Source organism: Linepithema humile, chromosome 4 (genome assembly GCF_040581485.1).
Source record: "Linepithema humile isolate Giens D197 chromosome 4, Lhum_UNIL_v1.0, whole genome shotgun sequence".
Classification (NCBI taxonomy): Eukaryota; Metazoa; Arthropoda; class Insecta; order Hymenoptera; family Formicidae; genus Linepithema; species Linepithema humile.
This window is the reverse complement of record NC_090131.1, coordinates 24,702,004-24,721,805: the sequence shown is the minus strand read 5'-3', so window position 1 is coordinate 24,721,805 and position 19,802 is coordinate 24,702,004. Positions and strand designations below refer to the sequence as shown.

At 44.3% G+C, this 19,802-nt stretch overlaps 2 protein-coding genes across 2 annotated transcripts in view; one reads left to right on the top strand and one right to left on the bottom strand.

Annotated features, from left to right (window-relative positions):
* mspo (M-spondin) overlaps positions 1–15,113 on the bottom strand; it is a 164,973-nt gene extending 149,860 nt beyond the window's left edge. Inside the window, exons 1-2 of the mRNA XM_067354435.1 lie at positions 14,570–15,113; positions 9,184–9,418 (exon numbers count right to left, since the gene is read on the bottom strand). Coding sequence (XP_067210536.1) covers positions 9,184–9,418 — 235 coding nt within the window. The 5' untranslated portion in view covers positions 14,570–15,113. The remainder of the gene's footprint in view (positions 1–9,183; positions 9,419–14,569) is intronic.
* LOC105672472 (uro-adherence factor A) overlaps positions 1–19,802 on the top strand; it is a 159,584-nt gene that overhangs the window by 44,120 nt on the left and 95,662 nt on the right. The gene's annotated exons all lie outside the window — the stretch shown is intronic.

Here is a 19,802-nt window from a genome sequence, read left to right as displayed (position 1 = left end):
TCTATCGTTTCTTTTCTTGCTTTAACTAAAAGTTGATTGAACCTAAATGTAATGAAAAGTGAATGACATATTTTTTTTACGAAGTAATTTATTTGATAATTATTATAGTAGTATGAAAGTCATAAATATGTTATTACTAAGTCACGACACGTCAACAGTGGCCGCTCTTTAGTTTATTTCATCCTGCCGCGCGAAGAGTCGTCTTTTGAGATTCACCGGGATCACGAAGAACGAGGCTCCTGATTCGTCCTGGAATCGAAGAGCGAGAAAATACGGGTGATTTGCTCCCCGTACCAATCGCGGGAGCTTCACGAAGGAGGGTGGCGCCATTTGAATAATTTCACAGGAAATTACCGCTTGACACTGGTTGCTCCTAGATCCTGTAGGAATTTTCCGACTCTATTTGTCGAGTGCGCGGCTCTCTATTATGACGGCGAATATTAAAATTCAAAGAGAAGACTCGCCCTGATAAAAACGCGATATCGTAACGAACGAAACGCGATACAGCCATCGCGCACGGGGAGGAGGAAAAAGGAAGCAGAGGATCCCGAAAGGAACGTGATACGGTGTAACGAGAATGCATAGCCGTGGAAAGAAGTTCGGATAACGAGTGAGGTAATTACAGCCGGCGCGCGGAATCGTGTACGCAAAACCTTTCCCCCCCTCCTCCCCCTCCCTCCCGCCCCGCCCCGCGGGCGCTTTGTAATCCAATCGGAAGCGGCATATTCGCGAATTCGAAAGTGCCGAGGAGCGGCATCGCCGTTCGTGTCGCGCCTCGTTATGCGTTTCGGTGTTTTTGCGAATCATGCAAATGCGCGCTCCGCGACAAAGGCAAAAGGGTATTTCGTTCCCAGCCGCGTCCGGGAGTGCGCCCGGACATTGATTCGCGCGTAACATAATCCGTAGCGCTCGCGGAAACAAATGAGCGGGGTAGCCGCGCGACTGAAACGGAAGACGGATAAACGAGTAAGGATAGAAAAATAAATGCGGGGGGGGAAAAAGCGGTGGGAAAGAGACGGATCGTGGGCAGGGCGGCGGGTTGCGAGAGTTGACGAGGAGGAAGGAAGGGTATGACAATGGGTAGTCAGAAGCTGGTGAGCTTGAGGGCTGGCGTTTATTAAATCAACAAAAGCCCCTCGGGGGATGGTTTTCAGATGCGAGTACTACATCTGCTACAGAAAGCTTTCCGTCGTACTTGTCCCTCCGCCGCTCCCCCCCACCCCCCTCGCTCCCCCTCCCGCCGACCAGAGACCTCAGACCTCTCGTTCTCTCTTTCTTCGCCTCCTTCACTTTCCGGGGCTTCTGTCAGACGCTCGTTCGCTAACCAAGCTCTTCCTTCGTTACATTTTGCGGTTTGTTCTGGCTGGCGATTACGACACTGATAAGGGGAAAGATTCGCCGACGAGTGAAAAAACCCATCGGGTAGTCGAAACCAGAAGCACCGCGGCGCTCCTAATGAATTACTTCGGACTCAAGACGCTCTCTCCTGTTGGCCACCAGGCTTTTCACCCTCCCGTTATTCATCCGGCCAACTTCTGTCGTTTATATTCCCGCATCCGTATAGTGCGTTACGATCGGGATTTATCACTCGTCAGATACAGTCGTCGAAGGTAATTGATGATTATTTATCTTATTTGTATTTGCACGTTAATTATTTTTACGCGCATGCATGCAATTCTATATTTATTAAATATCACGAAGTAACGTGGACTGCGAACAGGGAGAAAAAGCTTCTTCACTGTTTCCAATTTGATAAAATATATTAAAATCGTGCGCGCGAGAACAACTTTATGTTTCATAACACATGGATTATTTGCGGAATAATACCGGCAAGATAGCGATGGCCAAAGAGAAAAGCATATCGTGAAAGAAAATAATACTTAAATATCACTCGTCTAATGAGATCGCTTTCCGCGAGCGCTCGTTTTCATTACCTCTTTTAATCCGACATTCTCTTGAGAACGCGTTAATAACGTACGCGCGTAAAACTAATTAAACGGATATCAATTACGCAGTCGCGCTTGCGACTCGTGTCTCTCCGGATATATATTTCTCCGTTCTATTTTCGTCGGGGATAGAGAGAGAGATGCGTCGATATAAATATTTTTCGCGGCGACTCCCGGCGAGAGCGGTTCTTCGATCGCCACCGGTCGTCGTGGCAGTAAAATAACGCGGACATCGAGTATGCCGGACACGTCGTTATTAATGTGCCGCCCATTTCCTGTCGCGGCAAATTATTATCCGCATTATCGCTATATCGCCGTGGTATGGCGTGTTTACATCGCGCGGCATCGGGACAAATCGATACCCGCGCGCATTATTCCCGAGTTTCGAGAGTAAACAGATCCGGGATCTTTGCTCCTGATCCAGTCGCGAGCGCGCCGTCACGTAGCGTCGGTGATTCTCAAGTGCCGATAACGTTTTTATGAGCTCGAATTGCAAGCGACACGCGAACATCTTCACGGATCGTCGAGAATTACGCTCGTGAAAATGATGACGGCTCCAATTTCCGACATAGATCTGCGTAATGCCATCGCGGCGCGTCATCGTCTCGAATTGCGAGAGCGAAGATCCCTCGTGTTTCGCTCAATTAGCGTGTTACGACTTGAGCAGGCGGCAATTATAAATCTGCTCGCTCGTCGAGCAAGATGTTCCACAAAGATGAATTGGTTCGGCTTTTTAGATTTGCACGGTGCCGCGAGCGTCGAAGTAGGTTAAACAATTACGACGGGAAATGGAGTCGGAGAAACGATTTTCATTGGGGACAAATGTTAAAGCGAATATTATTATTTGGTTCGATGAAATTATTAGCCCGCTCTTTTCGCGTGAGCGGACATAGAGAATTTTTTATAACCCGGCTGATCCGTCTCTTTAATGCGCGCGTTGTCATGCGGAATATATCATTTTGGATGCAATCTCATCAGAAAGCGGACGAGGAAAAGAGTCGTACATTATCATACATGTGAACCGCGTGCTATTACAGCGCGCAGCATTCATATAGTGAAACATGAAACGTTCGCAAACGACAAGCAGTCGTACGTTAATGGGCAATCAAAAGCGTACGCGCGCACGTAAAGCAGGTTTCGAAAGTGCCTCTTTATAAAGAGTATTCTACGCCCGAGCGAGAAGTAGGCCGGACATTTGGACGGACTAAAAATTGCTCTTTCTCTCTCGCCGCTTGTCAAGACACGCCGAAGTGCTTCCGCTTTTCTCAGAGTATCAGGTGTCGAATAGAAAGCGGACGCGCCATGATCAGACGGAGATGGCCGGATACGTCGCGTTCAGCAGCCACGTCACGTCAGAAAAATTGTATAACAGCCGTCGACCGGCGCGGAGTCATACTTTAAGGTCGATGAATTTAACGTGAAGCTAACTGCGCATTATATAATCCTTTCACACTGGCGAAGGAGCCAGTGATCCGTCGCCGTCACGGCGCGTTTGCGCCCCCCCGCCGTCCGAGATTTCAATCTTAACAAATCCGCCAACAATGGCACCCTTTTTCGCCCCTCCCCCACCCTTCCCATCCCTTCTTCTTCTGCTTTTTCACCGTCAATATGGGTGCAGCCGGTGTATACGGGAAAAGAGAAACGGGAGCAAAACGAGAGAAGCTCGGCTCTCTCGGTCCGGGCTAAAAATACTCCTCCCCTTCGCCCGCTTTCTTCCCCTCATCTCCTCGTCCTCTGCCCACTCCTTCTCTCCCGCCCTCTTTTACCGTTCCTTCCTTCTCGCTTTTTCTGGATCTCTCCACTCTACCTCGTCTGTAGTCCAGCCGACTCTCTCTCTCTCTCTCTCTTCTGCTCTATCTCGTGCTTGCAACCAAACCGTCGCTCTGGCTATAAATAAAAAAGGAAAAAAAAAATAACGAGACCACCGCACACACGACGCGAGTGTCTCGGGAGTAGAATAATTAGAAGCGGTTCTCTCGGCTCGGAGAAGAGGCAATTCGCGTCGCGCAAACGTTCCCACCTCGCGCAGTTGCCTATTAACAGATCCAGATTTTGACGGCAAATTACTTTTTCCTTTAACATTAACAGTTAACTTTAATGAAAAGATATCTTTATAGTCATTTTTATTACGTAAATGTCACATTTTTGCATTTACTTCTTAATGAATTCTTTGCATATATAATTTTTCAATCTTTCGTGTTAAATAAATATAAATAAACATAGTTTTTTCTTTCAGAATCTTTTTAAGTTACTTTTTTACATTTATTTTCTTAGATTCTTGTTGTATCACCAAGTCGAGTATCTCGTTAAAGCGAAAATGTCGGCTGACGAAAGAGAAAAAAGTGCTTTGGAGGCAGAGACGAACGTTATATTCCGTAAGTTCCGCAAAGTTTCGCGCGAAATTAGCGTCCGCGAGCGCGCGCGTAATGTATACAAGCGTCATTCGCGGCAACTTTATCCTCGATCTTACTTCGCGCTACCGTGGCGTATGTGGCCCCGTTCCGCGTCTGGCGAAGTCTGCTTTACCTCCGGCGAAGTTCCAAGGCATTCTGCCGGCGGTGTCTAAACGGAACTTGCACCGAGAAATCTACAGTGTATTGTGTACGTCGCGCGCGCATAAAGTTATATTGGACATCCTCTTGCGCTCGCTCTCGTGATCAGATTTTCGCGGGTACGATAGTGGATTGCATATGAGCTTTCGTCGCGGCATCAAGATTTTTGCCCCGACAGTTAATAGAGTAGCAGCAGCTTAGTCAACAGCTAATTATCGATCGTTATATTGGTAAATCGATCGTTTTAAAAGACAATATTTTACATATTAATATTATATATTACCTTATAGTGGCAATATAATTTATGCATTTTTTCAATGTAGAAACATAATTTTTTAGTAATTGAATTCTTAGTTGATTATAAATGCAGGCGGTTATTTGTGAAAATGCATAAGTGGTCATTAGTGAATCTATCCTAGCGCAGTCAGGCGCATTCGCGTCGCGAGCCGGCGTTTACCGGAGATATTTTTGGGTCGCCCTATGTCGCGCTGGATGATGATTCATGCTACGGGAGGGAAGAGACGCTCTCGAACGTCCAAAGAGACTCAGCCGAGAGAGGCTCAAAGATGGATTGAGTATCCGCGTGAACGCACCTCCGCAGTCGAGGCACGTTCGCGGGAACAGTACACAGGATATCTTAAACGGTGTTTATCCCGCGCTCAGTCATCGGCCCGGCGAACCTCGTCGGTGACGAGGCAGATAATTCTTTTGCCGTCGCCACGACGGGATCTATTAGCATACGGGAATAGGCAAACTTTCGCATACAGCTGAGTGCCTTTTGGCTTACCGATGGCTTCGAAACGACCCTCTCCCTCAAATAGCCCGAACTTTCGGCGTGTATCACCGACGCCGAATAAAAGTGGCGACGGAAAACATATTATGGAAAACATATTGCCGTAATAATCCCGCCGCTCGTATAAAAGAAAAAAAAAAAAATCTGAATATCGATCACGCACGACGCTCGTTGTGCGGAAATAATTTATCGCAATGGAACGATTGCGGCGTGGATACATTGACGGTGCTCGTGCAATATGTACTTCGCATCTTTTTAATGAAAAAGCTGTTGCATAAATGCAGTCTGTTAAAAGAATGCAATTATTGCAGAACAATAATATATTTTTGCTATATATTTTCTGTTATAATTTTCTTTTCTTTGAGGGAGGGAGGGGTGGGGGAGGGGGGGAGGTATAATTTAACAAAGCGAAACGATTGCATTATTGAATACATTTTTAAGCGCGAAATTAAATTTGCGATTTAATTAGAACATTCCAAGTATCGCGATTGTTTTACATCTCTTAGAAAATATTTCATATTTCCGCACTTTGTACAAAGACGTTGATAAGATTTTCCTCTGTTATCTGATGTAATTCGCTTTGCCCCTGAAAAAGATATTTGTTCGCCATTAGCGTAGCGTCTACCGTGCATTAGCGACGCTATTATTATCGTGTTTACTTTGCAGATACGCGCGCGGTAACAGCGCGCCCCTTTGTTCCTCGTGGATACGCGAAGTTGCGAGCTCGTAACTGAGCAAAATGCGTATTTATTCCGACTCGATTCAATTATGGTCGCGTCAATGTGCTCATCCTTGACTCTCGTTTTAATTAGAGGTTACTTTCCGTGTCACTTCTCGCGTATACATATAATGCGCACCGAAGGATCCATTTCTTACAGAATGATTTAATGATATTAATTACGTAGAATATGATGAAAAATGTATATACTTTCCCACAGTTGCAGATTTTTTCCGTGCAAAGTATGCAATATTATTGTTGGTTTTTTTTTCTTCATTCTTATTGTTGGATAATTGAGTAAAAATATTTTATCTTACTCTGATTGAATCAAAATATTATATCACCTGAGGAATCTGTCTATTTTTACCCGAGATATTTATCTCTCTATATTTATAAAATATATAAAAAAACATAATACGTCATATATTTAGATTCGATCACGTTTAAGAAAACACAGCCGCGCGTGATTCCGCTGCAGGTGCTTTCACTTAAATTCGGAATTTAAGAACGGCGATAAAGGGAGCGATGATCGAAGGGGGGCGGAAAGAAAATACAGAGCAAGGAGAGCGGAAAAAAAGAAGCGAATTTAATCGACCATAGCCGGAGCCATGAAAGGAAAACAACGGCGGCGTGCGGCAACAATTTTACGATTTGGCCGCGTAGCTGAAGGAATGGCGGAAGCGACGGGGGTGTATATATACGGAGGGATGCGAATTCCATTCCATTAGTCGGCCGTTAACGATCGAACGTGTTCGCTCGTCCGTGTGCACGCAGGATATATCCACGGAGCGGTCTTCCGTGGAGATCCTGCGGAATGCACAGAGAAACCTATCGCCATCCTCCCGCCCTCTGCGTCTCCACCCGCCCGAATCACCACTGTCGAAGTCCCGCTCTTCCTCCCGCGATTTCTCCCCGAGACGGCGTAAAGGATTTTCGATTACGTTTTGTCGCCGCTTTTGTTCCGCTCCGCTCGGTTTCGAGCCCACTTCGCGTGGCCCCTTCGAATCGCGCGAAAAAAAGACTCATCCCTCTGGATCTTTTATTTAACCATCGTTCGATTCTTTTTCCGGAGCCGATCTACGAATTTTCCCGATTTCTCGCGTTGCGTCTCATCTCGTCTTCGATCGCGAAATTGCATTCTTACGAAATTCACTCCGGCAATATAGCTATCAGCCGAGAAAAAACTCTCACGGATCTCAATTAAAGTAGGTAAATAGAATTTATTTGAATAATTTAACAGTACATATTTATTAAGCGACGAAAGAGAAAAATTTTCAAACCAGGAGAAAAGCAATCCACGAATCTCCGATTATGTGAACGCGGAACAAAATGTAGCATTTGTTGTCGTGTTCTTTCGCTTATAAAAGTATAATATTTATTGTTATCGAAGAATAACATTCTTTTTATTATTCATTTTATCATGCGCAAAAATATAATTGTCATTAATTTCGAGATTGAATCGCAACGCATCAAGAGATGCGAGATATTTCGGAAAGTAATTCTGAGTCGCGAAATTCTGAATTACGAAAACGATTCGACAAAAGGGCAAAATGCCGCGAGGTCGGAGAACCCGGGATTCTCCTCATATCGCGCTACCCGATCGCGGTTTCTCGACTTCGCCGGAGTCGTGAAATTGAATTTCGGCGGCGGCGCGCGCGGCTTTCTAATTCGAATTTGAGGTTTCTCGCGGAACGCTCGTACATTCGGCAAAACGGCCGGATCAGGTCTAACGGCGGGATTTATTCGACTTCGCGACGGAAGAAAGGAGCGGCTGGTGCCAGGCGGTGAGGGGAGGCGCGGGGAAACGGTCGACGGAGAGACGAAGCGAGAACGAAGGGTCGCGACCACAGACACCAACCGAAAGCGCGAAACTATGGAGACTAACTGGTGGCGAGAGGGGTTGCGAGGGATTTATGGACCGACGAAGACTTACGACACCTGTTCGTGTGTATACAGGGTGTCCCGACCGGGCTCGATTAACACCCCAGACCCCTCCCATCAATTCGCGATCAGTTTATACTCTTAGCGAGAGAATTATTGTATCGCAACGTTCAATCATCGCGAATACAGTGTGAAAAGTTTTGGATAAACAATGATCTCTAACCAAATACAAGAATGTTGTGAAAATAAAAATTGATTCGGTAGTTCTGGAGCACCCGGTATATACACACTCTGTCGTCACTTTGGAGGCATCCGTGCACGCGCGAGGACATCTCGAATTCGCGTCAGGCGCGGACGACTGCGAACGCCCAGCGGCGTCATGCGATAATTCCCAACTTCTCCAATTATCGTTTTATCCCCCGCACGCTGCCACGAAAAGGAGGTCGAAGAGAATAAACCTCGAGAATAAGGCTGCGACTGACGTTGCCCGTACCGCGCGCGCGGCCGGGCGCCCGCAAACCGCCAAGAGAAATAAGTATTCGCTGTGAATCGCGCACGGAGACCTGGAGGGATTTGATCGAATTAAAGTTTCGGCGGTGACGCGCGCGGTAGAATCCGCCGCCACGGGGAATCGATAGTGCAGCCAACGAGAAAGCATCGACGGATCTCATTAAGGTGACGCTGCTCACCCGCGGATGATCGCGTTACTCATGGACAGCGTAGATGTCGAAATAATTAGAAGAATTCAGCGGATCTCAGCTCTTTTATTGCGTTCCCGATCGACGGGATTCGAATCGCTTCGGGAACGATTTAATCTGATTTCCATGACGCCGGGTTCGATTAAAACTGTATTAAAACGTAAAGAGCGACGTACACTCTAACGCGCTATTTTGCATTTCAATTTTCATGCTAGCCGGAGCTAAATCTCGTCGCTAATGGGACACCGATTTATGAATTAAGTATAACTGTCGGCAGAAAAACAGCTTTTAAGGTCGTTTGAGACTTCTTTTATGTGTAAATCCTACAAATTAAAGTTTAAAACTTTTGATCCGTTCGCTAAATATAATCCACCACTGTGACTTTAATTCCAGATTGATTCTCGTACTTTCCTCTGCGTACTTATATCGTTTTGTATTTTATTAATAAAAAAAATTGATATGTATTTCATCAATATACAATGGAGAAGAAATTGCAGGATGAAAAACTGTCTTGAATAATGACGAGTACCATTCTAGGATCAAAGTTTCTTATTCCTTGCGAAGCTTGTTGAACACAGATGCATGCGCTACTCACCGATGAGTTTGCCGAACTGCGCCGGCGGCTTCCACTCCGGATAATGTCGCGGGAAACGCGCCCTGGACCAGTAGGTCCTTAGGGTGATCTTGTAGAGCGCCAGCTTGTCCTGCTTGTCCTGCTTCTCCTGCCGGTCCTGGGCGTACGATCCGCACTGGCTGTGCACGGAGAGGAAACGCGTGGCCAGCAGGAGCAGCAAGAGCACCGACCACCGGTGCCACGTGCCACGGGACATCTGCGGACACGTGATGAAGAAAAAAGGGAATGATGAAAAAATCGCCATCGTGCCGACGAGCGCTATTATTCTCCGCCGCGCGCGCGGTACGCGACATATGTTTCACGCGCGCGTGTATATGTTGCATACTTGGGACGCCCGTAACCGAAATGCGCGCGCGATGAGGAATCTGACGCGCGCGCGTTACATCCGACAGTTTTCCCCAGCGTGCGCGAAAATATTAAAAGGAAACGTGAAACTTTTAAAGTGTTTCGCGGAAGAAAACGTCGGGGAAGGATAAAGTTGCAAAACGACTTACAAATGCAGCTACTTCGAGCTGTAATTTCTACCGTTGCTACGCGATATGTCGGGGAAAATGTAAAGCTCATCTCTTATCGGCGGACGGCCTGAAATAGAATAAAGCAGGATAACAATTCATCATGTCTTGCGCGAGCGCGCGCGCGATCGTCTAATATAGCCGCTGGTAGAAAAATATCGCTTTAATATCAGGATTATAAGCGTAAGCGCATCCCGCATAATCGCAGAGGTCGAATATAGCGAAGAAAAAGTGGAATACAAGTTTCATCTACTTTCGCCATTTAATTATGACACCTGCGGACAACGAAGCTTAATTCAACTTTTTATTATTTTGAGAAGCAAAAATTGTTTGTTAACATCGCGCTGGATTTTACTTTGTAAAATTTTATTTAAAATTACATTTTTCCGGAAGACTTTGCTCCGAAGGAAAATATTGACTTCAAATTTATGTGCACTGCATGAAAATTGTGTTGTTAAGCAGATTCGTTTTGGTAACCCGGTTTCGGCGCGGTAAACAGGATTGATCCGGCAAGCGTGTCGGCGAGGGAAGAGAAGGCGACGCGGACGCGTAGTTCTCCGCGTAACTGCTGAATAATTCAGGGGCCACCGAGAGCCCAGAGCGCGGGCGGGGGTCTCGGGGTTCTTTTACATGGATGCAATCAAAAGGATAATGCGATATTACCGCAGCAGGCCGGATAAAGGGCCGTGTAAAAGACGACGTTCGCCGGGTTCGCGCCATTACGCCCCCTCCGACCGCGGCGCGCCGCGTCGTAAGAACGTGCCGATTTCTTTCCTAAGTGAATCCATTAACCGAGGAAAGGTGAGAACGGACATCTCCCAATTATCATTTCAGCCGCGGAAACGATCGTGAGAGATGTCCGTTGTAAAAGCGAGCACGTAGCCGCCGCCTGCTCGCGCATACGTATGTTCTTCGCGACTCGCATAAATTTCGCGGCGTTTAAAAATTCCGTAATCTACCGATCAAAGATTGTTCTCCTCCTTGAAGGATTAGGCGAACGGCGATACAATCGCGTTGCACGCGCACGCGATTCTATCCTGCGAGCGAGGAATGGTGCGCTTTGTGTTTACATATGCAGATACGCGTACTCAAAATTCAAATCACATCCGAATTCGCTTCCGATCGGTCGACGCCAACCACTCGTGTCGCGAGTCGTCGGAATTTCACAGCGGTGATGCTCTCTGCCGGCTCTTTTCCGGTTGACCACTCGACACCACGAAGTCTCGTCCCTGGAATCGTTCCAACGCGAATTCGGGAATTGACGACCCATCGTGCGGCTACTTAATATCTAACGAAATGTACCCGACTACCGAGTGGAATACGTGGCCAATTTTTCGTTTCTGATTACTTTACATTATATATATTAATTTTACGTAGGAAAATATTTATGTATGAAAAAATGTTTAATACGAAAAAATTGGGGTGAATAATTTTTGTTGACAAATTGCATGTGTTTGACGTTCTATGCTAATCGATTTTCGTATAAGAAATTGCAGCAACTAGGCCATTCACGAAAGATGAAAATAACGTGAATATTTTTGTAGCATAAGTACGCTAAGTTTTACGCTGGGAAATGTTAATTATTTACAGTATTAAACTTGGAGCAACTTTTTCCCCGCGAATACAAGTTTCGGTTTTTGAGATGAGCGCTCCGCACAGCGCCGCTACTCTTCCTAACGAGGGACTAAAACATAAACGGACAGTTAATGAAAAGCACACGGGAAATATTTATATCCCTTGCGTGAAACTTTAGCAACTTTAAATCCACCGTCAAACATCTCTCTGAGCACCGGCACGAGGTAACTGCGGAACTTTCGTTGTTTCCGATTCGGTATTGATCACGACGCTGCGATTGTGAGAAACTGAATTCGAATGGGACGCGATTCGCCTCACTTGACGTTATCTACTGTTCTACCTTTGTACAAATAGTTTTTGCTACTTGCTGCAATTATAGGAGAAATTTACTTTTGCACGGTGCTTCAAAGACATAATTTTGTTTCGCAGTTTTATTTTCCAGTAACTTACATTCAATCGTTTGTTAAAATTTTTAATTGTGCGAAGATAAATATATATAATGATATACTAGTAAAATTGCTGCATTATAAAATTACAAGAAAAACGTTTGTATCAATTTCTCGTTAACCATAAAATAATTCACTCAACACGATTTACGGTTTCTCTTGCAAAAAGTACGCCTATGTTGTTTTACTCTATTTTTCCGTACGACACGAAGAAGTGGAGCAGTGACTTATAAGCTAAGTCCTTCCTGCGCGGGGAACTCAATTATTTTTGCGCGAGAAAATACGACGAGCATCTCACAGGAGACTGTCCTCAATATGCGACTCGCGTTGCGTAAAAATCCGTAATTATAGTTCGCTCTCGGCGTCCGACTCGACGACCGGGCGCACCTCGGAGAACGCCGAGCCGTTGAGCAGTTTCGCAGAACGTTCTTGCGGAGATGCAAGAGGGAGCATTATTTAACCGCGCGACACAGCGATTCTCTCTCTCTCTCTCTCTTTCTCTCTCTTCCTATCTAAATCCCCGTGAACCGCAGTCATAGCGACGGTGGGTAACTGAAAACCTTTTTGCTTTACATTTCATTATGTTTCATTACCGGGGCCGGTGGAGTAACTCACGCGGGCGCGAATTATGGTTCTCGCATACGAGCCCGGTGGCCGGACTCGCCACCGGTCGTCGTACAGAAGGGGTTTACGTCGTTGGTTTTTCTACCCGTTGACCCTATTCCGTCGCCGTTGTCTCCGGAAAGTAGAAGCGACGACGACCGAGGGAAATGCGACCGGCGACGGCGGGTGTACAAACGACCGCGAATGACGGAGAGAGAGCTGCAAGACCTGGGGCCCGTCCGCTAGTTTTCCCGGGTCGGGCGACTGATTAATTTAATGGCCGCGGGGGCTGATTTCTCTCTCTCTCTCTCTCTCTTTCTTTGCCTCCTTGTATCTCTTGTCGGTCCGTTAACACGATTCTCCGTCCTGGTGTCTTCGAACTTCGCCTTTCCGCGCGCGCTTTCCGGTAAGCAACAAGTTGTCGCAAATCTGATTACTTGTTGGCACGTAAATAATGAAAAGCCCGGAAATCTGGTCCGAGAGGAAGGTTTTTGCATGAATTTGAAAGACGTAGTGTCTTTCTGTCAATTTTCGTTTGAGAGGATGAATTGAAACGGTAATTTTGCGTAGCGTGAGGATTTCAAGAAGAAATCTTGAAAGTGAAATAATTTCATCATTCCCTTTAAATTTCAACGCAGTATTCTTCCTTTTTTTTCCGTCTGAATATCGATCCTTTCATCGCATTCGAATATTTTTATCGCGTCTTTGAAATAACTCGATTTATTTCTCGTGTTCTCAACGAGATTATAAGCACATTACGCGCTGGACATAATAGAAACTAAGTTTTCGCATAAGGGATTTCGTGTTACAGATAATTAGCTTTGGAGAATTAATAGTCACGTGTTGAGGAATCTGAGACGTACCACGTCGTTGTGTATAGTGCTGCAGCGAGCTCGGATTCAGGGTTCCAAACCGTGGTTAATGGGATCTCCCCTCGCCAAAACCTGAGCTGTGCATCGCGTGAATACGTAATAGTTGCTGCGTAATAATAACCTTAACTCGCGGATGTAACTCCGGTTACACAACATCGGAGCTCTCATCGTACGTCAGGTATCAAATGTCATTGCCAATTAACGAACCATAAAATGTACGATGTATATAAAATATTCGTCCTTTTGTTGCGCATAAAGTACAAAATGAATGTAATAAAAATAATGTAGAATTTATGTTTTTGCGGTTTAAAATTACACATTTGTAAAATGATAACAAAATTGTTAATTACGTGTATTTTCAGTATTTAACATTTTAAATTGCAAAAAAAATACTAACAAATATCGTTCACCATGAAAAAATTGAATAACGACGCGAGACGAAAAGCGGAATACGAAATACTCTATCGTAGAACTTGGCGAGCAAGAAAAAGCAAAAACTTCAGGCGTACACTTTGGACACGTAAACGCAGTGGCGATTGCTGGCGATGCACCGGCGCGCGGAACTCTTTTTCGATCGAAAAGTGCCTTCAACCTCCTGTTTACCAGCTCCGCGTTGAGTGAGTGGTCGGTTAAAGGGCTTAAGCTCATTCGCGTAGAGGCAGAATGCATTCGCTTAAGTGTTTCCGAAAACAAATTACCCCTTCCTGCGCAAATCATTTCCGCCCGTCTCTATTTTATCAGAGAAGCCACGTTTCTCTTCTATTTTTCCGGCTTTTCCAGAATCGCCACCAACGAATTACTTTGTGCAGCAACGTAAATTAAGGATGAATGTTATTGCGGCCAAAAGATTTTTAACTGTCACGGTGATGCGGCTAGAACTGATATGTGCCGTCGTGCATAATTCAGCGTCGTGCGTACGAACGCTGTATTTACCAAAAATTTCTATCTCCAAAGGGACATTTATTATGCGGTAATATTTTTCAGTTGATGGCGCAGCAGATTCCCAAAAGCATTTCATGAAAATACTTTTTACGAACAAATGAAATTCGTGTTTGAAAAAGAGCTCGACGTATAGAGGGATGCACTTTATAATCGAATCGCAAAATTTTATTTTCTAATAAATAGGGTCTAAATGTGCGCAACCAAATTTCAATAAATTTTTCGAATTGCGTAAAAACCATACTTTTATCCCCGATGATCACCGATTAATAATTTAAATTTAACTACAGAAAATTGCATACTGTGTCGAATACTGAATAATAATAATTGCGAGCAGTGAAATCGATGATTGTATTGAAAAATCGAAACGCACAATTCATTTCACATAACGGTGTTTTACCTTTCTGACAATTCGTCACACTTTTGGTTATTCCGCTGCCGCTCTCTGTCTACAACAACCCTTTCTCCTTCGGGATGGAGGGACGGCGGAGTGAGTAAGAGTACTCGCGTAACACCTCTCACACGTATATCACACAGACATCGTCGCGAGTCAGAAATCGTATTGCGAAATCGCGAAAATCGCGGCGCGCGGAAGGGAAAAAACGGCACAGGTGACAAAGTTACTATCTTTTTTTTCCCCCGATCGAATTCAAATTATTTCTTTCGCGAGGTTTCTCCGGCCTTTCGCCGAGGAAGCACCGCGACGACGACGCGCCCCTGGTGCGTATCGCCGGCACGCGCACGAATTTGGCCACGGACGATTTTCGGAGAGTGAGAGAAAGAGAGAGAGAGAGATAGATAGAGAGAGAGAGAGAGAGAAAGAGAGCGGGAGAGGTTCTCACGTTTCACACGACGCGCGTCCACCGCGAATACCCCTTTTTCCGGCGACGACGTGACGCCGTCCGTCGAGTTCGATGCTTTTAGCTCGAGGGTCGCCGCGGTACTGCGAGAGCGAGCGCGGCCCGTACGCGGGCGCTCGCGGAGCATCAACGTCGTGCCGCCCGCGCAACCGCACGTACCGTACGTTTCACCCCGTTGGTCGATTTCAAACTCGCGCTCTCTTATATTCGAGCGATTCTTAGAAAATATGTATTAACATATTTCTTTTTGCTTGAAAAAAAATTGCATTTATGAAATGAAAATTAGTACAGATTGGATTTTCTAAAGTCGAGCGAGAAAAAGTCGATTGGCAAGTCTGCCGACAGCACGTTTTAATGCATGCTCTGTAGGCATTCATGTTTTTCTAATATTACGTAATCAAGTGATATAAATATATTATTGCATTTGTGCCAAAGCTAATAACGTAAAAAATTGATCATTTTTCTCATATTTGCGGTAATGAATCATTATATATTTTTTGCAACAAAATTGGTCGTAAACCGTGCTATTATGTCGCGATAAAAATATTAAAAATCTGATTTACCGGTTGCGTGTTTTCAATTTTGTTAATAAATATCTAATTTTAACACAAGCCTTTTTTATCCCGTGTGCGCGAGTATGTGATGCTATAGCGCGATAGTTGGCCTCGGATGTATTAACATTTGATATTTAAGCACGTTATCGTGGACGAATATATACATATTTCTTCGATCAAGTTGCACAGTGAAATGCTTTACTTTTGACTCTTTTGCACGATTTTTCTTGCTTACGTAAAAGCAACGTCGTAAAAAAACACAAAATACTTTTCGGGAAAGCAACGCTATTTTCTGTACTTATCCCGAGAGCCAGAGTTGGATACACAAATAACCTTCCATATTGTCGGGCGTATATCTGCGAATAAAGTTTGCCGAAGGAGAGCGAAAAAAGTTTCAAGAAGGACGATTGATTTGCGAACTTGCCATGTAAACTCGGTGCTTTTTATTATCGACGGGATTTTAAAGCCATGAATTATTGAAATCGTCAATGAATAAAATGTTTTTAAATGTGAACATCTCGTGCCAAGCTACGCAAGAATATGCTGAGCTTTATGTCGCCAATCGTTACACAGTACTCTTAATTTTTATTCTCGCCCACTGACGTCACCTTCTCTCCCGCGTGTGATATCCCACTGCAATTCTTTCCGTTCTAGTTTATTGGACAATTAGCAATACGTTAATTAGACCAATACAGAAAAAAAAACGAGTATCATTAGTGACGTTCGCTCTTCTGACGTTGTTAATTAGAACGCCTTCGTTAAAATCGTTCTTTTTTTAATTACAACATAAATAACTTTGGTAAGTATATTTGATGTATAAAAAATGTAAAATTTAACAAGCACCGGATTTATTTTATTTTAATTTGGCTATTTTAATTTTAGCTATTTTTTAAATTATAGCGTAGTTTTTTGATATATTTGTTGCTGACAACTCTTCGACCACTGTAGAAAAAAAAAATACATCTCCTGAAACGTAAACAACCTATTTTCATTCAAAAACTATTTTCTCACGCGCGACTTGTACCTCGTTTTTCCGTACTCGCGCGAGATTCGCTGATGCTGGCATTGCCGAACAAATGAATTCCGCTGCAAGCATCCACCTCAAACGTGCGCGCAGCAAGTTCGCTGTTTCTCTATTTGCGCTTACAAACGAAAGCCTTTCCACTACGCATATTCACCTAGTTTGATTTTAATTCAAGAGTGGATTTAGAATCATAGCAATGCAGCTACGAATGTAAAAAAGATATATCATAGCGTAAAGCCATGCCGAAAGTAATATTCGCACTTGATCATTGTTATATCTGAGATTATATCTAAAAGCATCCAATTTGAATCTGATTTTCTCGAAATAGCGGCTAAATTCCCATTTTCAGAACATGAATTTTTCCATTATTCCTCTTCTACGAATCGTAGAATCCAGCAAGTTCGCTTATCGAGAGAGGCGTGTCCCGTATATTTCATGCAGGTACTTTTGCCGATCGTGCGATCGATAACTCTCTCTCTCTCTCTCTTTCTATGCGTTCCTCGAGTAATAACGATTGCCGCGAGCGTGCTGTAGCGCACTCGCGCGAGCACACGCGCGAGCACACGCGCGGTTCTACGACGAGGAAGAGAACGCAATTTACAGTGAGACGCGCGCCCGGGAACGCCAGACTTATGAGAGGGGAACTAATTGTTAATTATGTCTACCGGTAGATACACACACGGTTGCCGGGGTGAGAAGGGAAACTCGACACACACGACGAGCCAACACAAACGAAGGTGGAAGTAAGTACATCTGACGCACACGTATGCGTAGTTTGCCGTAAGCAAGGGAGCGAGGGTGAGCGAGAATGGGAAGGGAAAAGCGCGAAATGGCTGGGAAGGAAAGCTCTAATTCGACAAAGCTTCGTCATTACGGCGCGTTTGTTCTTGCCCCGCTGTTCGCTCCTTGGCGGCCGAGTGAGATGGGGATCGATGCCGCGGGACGAACAGCGAGAGACGAGAGCAATCGCAGAGACGAGACGGAAGGAAGCGTCGTTTAACGGAACGCCGCCGCCGTCGCCCCGACGCGATCGTTTCCTGAGAGCCACTTAACCGAAATTATCTGGTCCGACAAAGAGAGAAATCGCCGCTCTTGATCTTCGTGGCTTGATCGACGTGAAACACGTAACGCCGATAGTCTATAAATTGCGAATAGTATTGCGAGTCGATGCATGGGTCAAGATTCACGTTGAGATTGAAGTTATTTCTGTATTTTCGACAAGACAGAACAAGCGCAGCGAAATTATTATCAATCAAGTAATGCATAAAGTTCAAAAAATGCACGAATTTAGAAAAGTGGAGGCTAAATAGCTATTACAATGTGAATTTCGTACAATATTAATACTTTGAAATTTATAATCAATTAAAATTTGCAATTTACTATTACAATTTTATGTAATTAAATTGTACATATATGAAATTGTTTATCAATTTTTAATTAATTTTAATTAAATCATGGAAAAAGGTTCTTTGGAAAAATTTAATAGATTTTGCGTTTGTTTTCAGACAGCTTTTATTAAATTAATATCATAATTAATAGCTATTATATATTTTAGTGATATTAATTAAATGTGTAGCGTTATTTAATTTTTGATTTTGTCAATATAAAAATTATTGTCCCAAAATTAATATCATGTTGTGTTCAATTATCGTAATTATTCACACGAGAAAAGATGTCCCTAAGCTACCTCGTGTAGCAAAATGAAAGATAGTACCTTGCCGCGCTAGTTAACGGCGGTCGCAAATAACATCAGCATGTTTCATGCATGCTAAATTAATGGAACGAGGCCACCTCACCTAAAAATGCTTTGCTAAATAACCACGGGGATGTCAACAAAATATGGTGTTTTTTTTATACTTGGAATATTAGAGAACAGTTTTTCTGTGTGCGCGCCTAAATATTCCTTGCTATCTTTATCTCAGGCGATAATATCGATTGCCAATATTATTTCAGAATGACGCGATAAAAGCATAATAACGTTGGTCTATTTTATTACAATACAATAAATGTTTAAATGCGCAAATTAATATTATTTAATTTAATAATGCGAGTGCGCTATAATTATTTAGAACTATTTGTAGAAAAGAATTAATTTTCTCATGTTATATATTATATTTAAAATTATTCTTTATTCTCGATAGAATGATTAAATTAGCTGAATTGTGGATATTCTCAATTTGCTTTATGCAATAAATAGTTCTCGGATTTGTTATAATTTGTGTTAATACATCACAACAGTTTTCAACTAATAATTTATTCGTTTGTTTTTTGAGCGAGGAATTAGTCTAGATTTCTTAATTAAACGTCTACTGCGTAATACTCGGGCGGCCGACTGAGAACCCTCTCGTTACTTTCGTTGCTTTCGGTTATTCTTTATTTTGACGTCTCCGCGGAAAATTCAAATTACAAAGTTAGCTCAGCCGACGAGAAAGACGAAGAAGAGCAAGAAGCCGCTCAGCTGCTTGGGAAAGAAAGGAGGACACGCCACCTTCACAAGCGGCGATTCGCGTGACTTCCGACCAGCAGCTAGAGACGCATTCGAGTAGCTTGAGGGAAACTTTTGCATCTTCGCGATCCAATTCTCCGTTCCTCCTTTTTTTTCGTCTGCCCTTCCCCTTCCGCGTCCCTCTTCCTCTATCTTTCGCGAGGTGGTAGTCAGTCATTCGGTCCCGTCTCATTAATTCTTTCCTGTCTTCCGCGAAAGTTGTATCTTGGATGTTTCTTACCCCCCTCGGAACTGCCGGCCGACTGTACGCTCTCGCCCCCTTCCTCGGCCCCTCTCTCCCCCCTCGTCCGTTCTTTCCTCCCTTCTGCCCTCTCATTTTTCATTCGTCGCCGCTTGGAGAAAAGTGCACTTTAGCCATGTCACCTGTAGACAAAGATACAAAGGAATATGCTGTGCATTTGCGAATATCACGTAGCCGGGCCAGTGGAATATTTCATACGCCGTGAGTGCATGTCGTTGCTCTTAGGTCCGTATTTATAACCGACAGCGCTTAGACCCGAAAACACGCGAGCGCGCGAGCAGCCCCGTTTTATATGCGAGCAAATCCACGTTCAAACCCGTGTCGCTCTTCACCGAACATCTCTTTCCTTATCTGGCGTATATCTTGGTTCTTGCGCGCGGAGCACCGCGAGCGACGATTCGGGACGTTCGCGCGGAACGGATGGCAGAGAGCCGGGTGGAGAGATTCT